At 48.6% G+C, this 9,240-nt stretch overlaps 1 protein-coding gene across 1 annotated transcript; it reads left to right on the forward strand.

The window, feature by feature from the left end:
* The first annotated feature begins 8,193 nt into the window (after positions 1–8,193).
* On the forward strand, positions 8,194–9,240 carry LOC123167488 (26.2 kDa heat shock protein, mitochondrial). The gene is made up of 2 exons (XM_044585326.1): positions 8,194–8,480; positions 8,601–9,240. Exons 1-2 carry the CDS (start codon positions 8,273–8,275, stop codon positions 9,026–9,028), a joined length of 636 nt encoding a protein of 211 aa, XP_044441261.1. The 5' UTR covers positions 8,194–8,272; the 3' UTR covers positions 9,029–9,240.

The following is a 9,240-nucleotide window of genomic DNA, read 5'->3' on the forward strand; positions in this document are numbered from 1 at the left end:
TCCGGTCTTTGCGCTTTCACTTAAACAGAGAGAGTGGCCGCGCCGGTCACTGACAGTGGGTCCAGAGGGGCACTGGTCAGGTTTGACCGTTTTCCCTCGCCCTCCCTTCTCTCTGCCCGAACGGCGCGGGGCTCCGGCGATCGCCGGCGGCGAACGGCGGCTCCCCACGGGGTCCCGAGGGCGGGGATGGATCCGCATGACCGAGGCGGTCCTCTCGGTGGGCGTTAGGCAGGTGGGGACGGAGGAGGTCACCGGCGGCGAGCTCCGCGGCGGAGGGGGCTACGGTGGTGGAGTGATATCTGGGCTCCGGTGATCCTTGGCCGAAGCTGAGGCGCTAGGCAGCTCCGCACGACTACGGGGGAGTTCTTGGTGGCGTTGGATTGGCGGGGGAAGGCCTAGCTGCGATGCAATGCACTGGATTGCAGCGGCGACCGAACTTGCCGGAGGCGGGGAAGAAAGGGCTTTCCCGTCGATTGCTGGCTGTGGGAGGGCTATGGGGGTGGCCTGGGGTTGCTTGAGTGATCGGTTGAGCTCGGGGTCCCTTTAAATAGGCGCTCGAGGCTGGCTCCCGCGGTGACCGAGGATAAGATCGCCGGCGACCACTTTTCTGTAGTTGCGGGGCATCGTGGCAGCGACGAAAGCGTGCCGACAAGCGGGAGGATAAGCACGGCCTGTGCTCTGGGGCAGCTGGCGTGCGCTGGCGGTTTGGGCGGCGCCGTCCGCGGCGGAATCCGCTGCCGACGCCGGCGTGCTGCCAAGGCGGCGCTGCAGGGTGCCAGGGAGAGCTTGGAGTGTACTGGTGAGAGGGCGAGTGCATGGTGTGGTTCGGCAGGCGAGCAGGGGCCAGAGATGGGACACGACGAGGGCGGCAGTGCGGCGTGTCGGCTCAGTGCGCGCGCGTGCAAAACGTGCGCTCTGGGCGCGCCCAGAGCACGCACGGCAGGTGCTCGACGGAATGCCAGCGCGCTCTAGAGAGCTTGGGTGAGGCTGGCAGCTAACAGGCTAGGGGTAGGGACAGCTAGGATGCTAGTGGACATGCTGCATGGGTCAGGGGTCCAAGTCCACAATGCAAACCAGAGGGCATGCCAAAAATTGTCCCTGCACACAGGGTGCTCGACAGAATGCCATGGTCAGCTAGGCAACTCTTGGGGTGGCCAAACTCTCCAGATCCTAGTCTCCTTAGGAGCTCAAGAAGGTGGTAAGGTTAGTTTGGCAAAAACAGAAAGTTGATAGTGCAAGAATTTGAGAAAACCAGTTTTGGGCAGAAACTAAAGGTTATCATTGCATGCACCAAAATTATGCCAATGGGTCCAATCTCCTGGACTTAAGAGTTTGGTAGGGAGGACTATAAGTAGGAAAAAGCTCAGAGATACTAGAGCAAAATAAAATTGGGTTGCAGTACAAATCACCAAACTGGACCAGAATGGAAATGAAGGTAATTCACTCAATTTTTCCAAAGAACAACACTGGGTTTTTGCTTGAAGATGAATTGTATGCATCCACTGACATCTCCAAACACTTGGAAGAATTTTTAGAAGAATATTTAAATAGGTTGTAGTGCAAAATACCTACTGGACCAGATTTGAAAAATTGATGTGGAGCTCAAAATCTCCAATGACCAAAAGATGTTTTTGCATAAAAGTGATGGGGAAACCTCACATGACATCCCCAAATTTTGGTGGAATTTTTGAAAGCATTTATCAAATGGTTGCAGTGCAAAAAGGGGCTCCAAGTTTATGAAAGATCATTTTAAAGGAATAAAGCTCATGAAAAAAATAATTATGCAAATAAATCCACTGGTAAAGGATTGATTTTATAAAGAGGGCACACAAGTCCAATAATACTCTATGAAGGTTTTACCACTTGAAGTAAAATTTTACAATAACAAAAGGGTAAATCTTGACAAATGGAAAAGTTTTATTTCCTGGCAACATTTTAATAAATAAAACAAGGCCAAAAATTTTGGGTGTCACACCAGGCCCGCACCTACCAACGTCTCGCTGCCCTGCGGCCGTTCCGACGCGGCAACCAGCCCGTCAACTAGGCGAGCGCCTGCGTGGCAGCATGCAGCTTCTAGGCCAACTAGTCAATCACCCGTGTGGTGGCATGCAGATCTTCGTGAAGACCCTGTCACCACACCAGCTGAGCAGCCAGCCAGCGTGGCGCTGCATGCCTCATCAGCTTGGACGCGCGTCGAAGCAAGGCGAGGCGGCGGCGGACGGGACAAGCTCTGTTGCCGCCCCTGATAAAGCGAGAGGGCACGTCGGCAGCGCATTAAATGTGTTTGTCCTACGGTGCCAGGCGATAAACTTGTACACTATAGATACGTTCCACCTCCTGTGTGCCACTGTAGCGACCCCTTTGACATATAAAAGGAGGCACGAGGCGTACTGTGGAAGGATTCGGACTTTTTTGGACTGGGCATGCACCGCAGCTAGTTCAACAGCTCAAGAACACCAAATATACACAGACAAGCAGGACTAGGGTTTTACGCATCATTTGCGGCCCGAACCTGGGTAAAAATCCCCTCGCGCTGATCTTCTAGACTTGCTTTTTGTGTAGCTCCACGCCCCGCCAACAGTAGAAGGGATTCCCCGGGATCCCATAGGTGTCGTTTCCGCCGACAATAGATATGCAAAAACTATCAGGACTAAGTTCATGATAAATTAAGTTTAATTAATCGTATTACTAAAGAACTCCCACTTAGATAGACATCCCTCTAGTCATCTAAATGATCACGTGATCCATATCAACTAAACCATGTCCGATCATCACTAGTTTTAAAGTTGATGTTGAAGCTTAGTTGATTGATGAGAACATGTTAGTTGAGAGTAGTAATATGAGTATAAATGTTGAATAATTCTAGTACTAGAAGACACCACATTCTATTCTTGCTTTGATCATCTTGGATGGACATACTAGTTTTAGAAATGATCATATTCGGGAAACATGGTAGAAATAAAAAGTGACTATAAATTGACTAGAAGGTTTACTTGTAATAGAATTGAATTCTTAATTTAACCCTTCATGGTTGGTCAGTTCGTAGTGCCACGGCATCGAGCCTTTCGTAGTACAACCACACTTGCGTTAGTGGGAGTGCCCTAGCTCAGTTATACTTATGTCTCTTTCATGTGTCACCAAAGACGTATGGTTGGACGGTCAGTATCCCCTTGGACGGGGGATTGTCGTCTAGTCAAGAGAGCCTGGGTTGTGAGATGTGCACAGAGAAAGTTACGGAATTCTATAGTGCATTAGTTGTGTCACGGGGTGGCAGGGGCCCAGATTCTTTCACATATGGCTAGCCTGCGGGAGGTCGGTGATACGATAAGAGTGCCATGTTGTAAGCAGGTTTTGTCAGAATTTTAGTCCATGGTGTGGGTAAGGTGTACAACCTTGTTAGAGTTTCAAATCTATTGGAATAGCGGATTTCATGGTAATGGGACACAATTCGTATGAAGGCACACTATATGATCAAGACCATGACCAAATTAAACTAAGGAAGCGTTGTATTCATGTTTAGTTGGCAGGATTGGATAGACTTCAAGGTAGCCTTGAGAGTTGAGACGGATGATTGGGAATCATGCCGAGAGATAGTCTTTGGAATGTTAAATGAGTAGGCTAGGAGTATTATTTTCTAGCTAGCTGTTATGCTTTCTTTTATGTCTTTAACCTTTTTCGTGTTGTTGACATGTTCTTGCTTACTTGCCTGCTTTTGGTTTGTTTGTGAGCTTGCGAATACATTCAAAATACTCACTTAGCTTATCATGCCAGATGCAGAAGAATTCATAACCATGGACATCAAGTGTGCCAGCTAGGAAGTGTCCCTTTGGATTGGAGTCCCGCCACTGTCACGTAGTTCCGCTGTATTAACCACCTCCATTAGTAGTATTTCGTGAGAAAGTGTTCGTAGAATCAGGTGTAGATATTAGCCACCCCGCCTTGCTTGGCAAGAGTATTGTAACATTAAAAACTTTGTACTCACAGTACTTCAATATATTGTGATTTATTTTGTATCAAGCTATGTCATGTTCAAGAAGACATAGATCTCCAAGCGGCAACGGCGGCAGGCGGGGGACGGTATTGTGCCCCATGAGGAGCGTCGCGAGCACTATGGGGGGAGAAGATGACATGGATGGAGGGAGAAATACAACGGCTGCACACGAACATCTCAGGTGGTTGTGCGCTTACTAGCCCAAATTTGGGTCAGTCAACCAGCGCCTAGTACCTGCCTATCTTTAAGCCATGCAATATGCGCCCAAAAATAACAAAGCAGTCTGTTGCTTCCATGCAAGTTTACCAAAATACATGGCCGACGGTATCAAGTCCAACAACCAGTAGGAAATCATTGCAAAAATAGTCCAATTTTTAAAAGCAAATCATTCATACCGGACGTAGCTGAGCAGTTCAAAAATTAGTAGCATCTGTGGCGCCCTAATCGTACATCAAGTAGCACGAATCGTAAAGCAGTGGTATCCCCGATCATTCTGGAAGACTGAGGCCCCAACCGATCTTTCCAGAACCTTCTAAACCCAATTCAGCATCCCCTCCCCAACGTCACCACACATGTATGCATGTAAGTTGTACCAGGCTCTGCCCGCTCATAGAAACGATGCGAGGTGGCTTAGTAATCTGAACCTAGAATTATGCATTCACATAATTATGTTCGATACATACTAGTGGTGAATCCAGGCTCTCGGAGAACGCCTTAACCTTATTGTTGATTTCAACTACTTTCATTTTCTCTCATGTTCTTTTATTTTATTCTTGAACTTTCATTTCAAGTAACCAAAAATTCACAATATTTCAACATTCGTATTTGCTTCCGGACCTCGGTCAACTTGCAGGCACATTGCAATAAACACCTACACGAGGCAAAGAACACTTCATGTTCTCCTATGGGATCGATACTCTTACTTCAAGAAAGCTACAACCAAACTGTGTGCACTTGCGGGATATCAGCACACTGCTGTTCATCGATGGAATCCTCCAATCTGATGGCCCCAAATGACCCACCAAAGCCCGTCGACGGGAATGGCCAGTACCAGTGCCGCTGCCAGCTCCCATGGAGTTCCGGTCACCACCAGAGTGTCGCAAACACTACGAGTCCAAGGTATCACCACTTGATCTCCATCAATGTAGAAATCGCTAGAATCATCTAGCAGATCACTCTGGCCACTTCCATCGAAGCTAGAAGGCCGACTCCAGTTGTCCAGGGCAGAAAATCACTCAACCGCCCATGCATGACGGTAGAGTACTGCAGTAGTTGACGAAACATAGCGCGACTAGCCGCCGGATTTCCCTCATCCTCTCGTGGCTCGAGCACCCATAGAAGCTTGTCGAGAAGTACCACCTCAGGATCCACACACCATGCATTGGTTTTGAACAAGGACAAATCTTTGTGGTTGGTAGTTTTTGGAGCCAAGCTTTCAATTAGACAAGACAAGCCCAAAATATCTTCATCTATCTCACGTGACCAACCATGGGACGCAATACCCTCAATCCTGATATCCACATGAACACGCATGAGCTTGGACGTGGCTTGGTGTTGACGCAACTATGGTTTATGAAAAGTTTGAACCCTGCATGCTAAATAGGGTTTGCCCCAATGGCTGCATTGTGGAGCACCGGGGAGGCAAACACAATCATGAAATGCTCGAGGTGGAAATGATGAACTCAGAACTGGTGCCTAGGGATGTTGAGCTGCACAAAAATCGCCTTGAACGCGCATAAGGTTGGACGTGAATTGGGCTTTACGCATCCATGATTTGATGAAAAGTTTGAACCCCGCATGCTCAACAAGGTTTGCCCCAATGGTCGTATTGCGGAGCTCCGAGAGGCAAACACCATCAATAAATCCTTCAAATAGAAACGATGAATTGAGAACTGATTCCTAGGGATGTTGAGCCACACAAAACCCGTCTTGGTTACCTTGGAGTATGAGGGCAGTCTTGCAGAACCCACATAAACCACCATCGTGAGCCGAAGCCTACGCTCCATGTCATCCATCACCGGTGAGTGACAAATGATGCATATCTCAGCCCGACCTGCCAGTGAAGCCTGCCAAGTCTCCATGTAAGGGATCTCAAGCGCAACTGGGGAGGATAGCGACACTGGCGCATCCTGCCTAGGCTCCAATCCCTCCCCATGAGCTTGGCTGACAGTGAGGCCGGAGCACCCCTAGCCATCTTGGCTACCGCTGCGTGACGGAGCTCCCACTCAGGAACCAAGGTCCAAGATCTCTTGTGCTGAGGAGAATCGTGGCCGACAATGCCGCAACATACGCACAAGGGAGGAAAGGTGTAATCCAACTTATAAAATATACATAGTCTTGCACCCTCCCATCACCTGACAAAAAAATAAATACCAATATGCATACACTATAACACCAATATAATAAATGTGGTCACCACTGCAAGAAACTTTCCTGCATAGGTGTGGGTTAATTTGCAAATACCACATAACTATACCTTCAGAAAGATGGCATCAAAATACTGCATTACAAACAAAAAACTTCATCCTCTCCTCACACACCAAACCAAAATAATTTTATTTATGAAATAAAAACAACACTAACTGCGCAGCGAAACACCCCCAATCTTTCTAGTAACAATAATAATAAGGATGATGATGATGATGATGATAATAATAATAATACATTATGTCCATCAAAATGTGTGATGTCCAATGGTATCAAGTTGTTGGAACATGGTTATAAACTCTACAGTTTAAACACACACAAAATATTTTAAAGAAAATTGTATTAAATAACAACCCATTAAATATAGCCATGTATGTCTTGACGTCAAAGCATGTTTGGTTGATTGCCTGATTTTTCACAATGCGTACATTTGCCATTTTTTCCGTTCTCAAACAAATTGTGTTGATTCACAATTCGTCTAGTCACGCGCTGGCAAATTTTACGAAATCACTAATTGAGGAGTACTCATTGCAAAGATCATTCCTACCTTTCCTGGTTGCGACAAGTGGCCTGCTGCATGTGCATCACTTGTCGCAACATGGGAGTATCCCCTTTTCGTAGATTCGTTTATTCAAAAAAAATTATCTCTTAAATCGTGCATCCAAATCTTGAACTGTTTTCGCTGTTGGATTCCTCGCGTTGAGATTTTCAAAACTGGATCCCATGTTGATATGTTTTGACGAGTTTTTTTCACGAAAAAAGTGGACGAAAAACCGAACCAGGAGCACGGGTTTTTCCCTTTCCGAAAGAGGCACGCCCATGCCTCTCGCGAAATCAAAACCGTGCCTCTCGCGGAAGCAAAACCGTGCCTCTCGTGAAAGAAAAAAAACAGAGAACGCATTTTTTTCTGTTTCTGAGAGTCACTGCCGTGCCTCTCGCGGAAGGAAAAAACAAAAAACTTGTTTTTTTTCGTTTCAGAGAGGCACGGCCGTGACCCTGGCGAAAGCAAAACCGTGACTCAAAAAGAAATTTTTTTTTCGTTTTTGATAGGCATGGCCGTGACTCTCGTGAAAGCACAACCGTGCCTCTCGCGGATGCTGTTTTTTTCGTTCCGAGAGGCACGGCCGTAACCCTGGGGAAAGCAAAACCATGACTCTCGTGAAAGAAAAAAAATAAAACACATTTTTGAGCAATTTTTTAGCTAAAGAAGACCGGTGAAAAGTTGAAACGTAAAAAACCCGAAAAAAAAAACGTTTGAAAAGCCGAAAACGCGTGCGGAAAAAAAATTCCAGAGGAAGCGCCCATAGCGCGACACGTGACGGGCGGTCAAGTGACGCTGATCGTTGTGAGGCTCCCGAAGAAGCGCTCGTCAACTAGTTGCTTCCCAAATTTTGAGGGTCTCAAGGCTGAAAAGCAGTATGGCTTGGGCCTGGACCAGAGAATACCTGATTGAGTAATACAAGAATTATACAGAATTTTATTTTGTAGTTGATTGCTCTCTTGCCAAGTGCTAAGCAGACAAGAGAATGCAAATCACTCGTAACCCAGCGTAGAGCAACTTCTCTGGCCGTGCGCAGCACAGCAGAAATAATTGCCTTCATCCATGTCGCCCGGATCATGCATCAAACCAGCACGAATCACGAAGCTGCTGTCTCCGGGTCATTCTAGAGCATTCGAGGCCCCAACCGTGCTCTCCTGAACCTTCTAAACCCTCTCTCATCCCCTCCCCCAAGAAAGAAAGCTTTCCCGCTCCTCCTTTACAAAACCCCCCTCCCTCCATTTCCCACCCCCTCTCGCTCAGCCACAAGAATCCAAAATCATCACAGCAGAGGGAGAGAAAGAAAGAGAGAGACCATGGCCTCCGCCGTCGTTTGCAAGGGCGAGGGTGCCGGGCCGGCCAGCCTCCTCAAGTCCGGTGCTCCCGTGGCCTTCTGCCCTCTCCGCTCCCCCGCCATCACCGCCGCCCGCCGCCCGTACAACACCCAGGTCAAGGAGGTCAGCAGCTACGACGACGGCGACTACAGCGGCCGCGACCTCGTCATCCCCAGCTTCTTCTCGCAGGGTACGCTTCCCTTTCCCACCTGCGGTGCGCCGTTTCTTTGCGTTCGTTCTGAAGTCTCAACATCGTGGGTCAAATCAGCCTTCTGATCTGCTTTTGGTGTCCTTGGTGTTGATTCTGCAGACGTGCTCGACCCGCTCGGCGCGCCGACCAGCATGGCCCGTCTGCTGTCTCTGATGGAGGATGTTGCAACTCAGACCGGCCTCTCCTCCACTGCTGGTGCTGGGGCGTCGCGGCTCGGACGGTGGGTGGCCAAGGAGGACGACGACGCGGTGTACCTCAAGGTGCCGATGCCGGGGCTGACCAAGGAGCACGTGGAGGTGCGCGCGGACAAGAACATCCTGGTGATCAAGGGCGAGGGCGAGAAGCAGCTCTGGGACGGCGACAACGACTCCGCGGTGCCGAGGTACAACCGCCGCATCGAGATGCCCGCTGACGCGTACAAGATGGACAAGATCAAGGCCGAGATGAAGAACGGCGTGCTCTGGGTCACCCTGCTCAAGCTCAAGGAGGATGAGCGCAAGGACGTCTTCCACGTCAAGGTCGAGTAGTCCTAGTGGTAGTGCTCATGGAGGATGGCCGGCCCGAGAGTGTGAGAGACGCCTTGTTGATGTGGTGATGTTTGGTGTCTTTCTTCCCTGTTTTGCTTCGTTGATCGTCTTGGATCCAGTTGGTGAAGTTGGCCGCGAACTCAGTTAATTTCCTCTAGTTCGGCATATGATGAACTTGCTTTGGTGGTGAAATGGTCATGAAATTCTGTTGA

This window comes from Triticum aestivum, chromosome 7D, assembly GCF_018294505.1.
Source record: "Triticum aestivum cultivar Chinese Spring chromosome 7D, IWGSC CS RefSeq v2.1, whole genome shotgun sequence".
Lineage (NCBI taxonomy): Eukaryota > Viridiplantae > Streptophyta > Magnoliopsida > Poales > Poaceae > Triticum > Triticum aestivum.

Coding starts and splice junctions, on each gene's coding strand:
- LOC123167488 (XM_044585326.1), top strand. CDS start 8,273: ATGGCCTCCGCCGTCGTTTGCAAGGGCGAGGGTGCCGGGCCGGCCAGC. Junction 8,481..8,600: donor CCCCAGCTTCTTCTCGCAGG/GTACGCTTCCCT, acceptor TTGATTCTGCAG/ACGTGCTCGACCCGCTCGGC.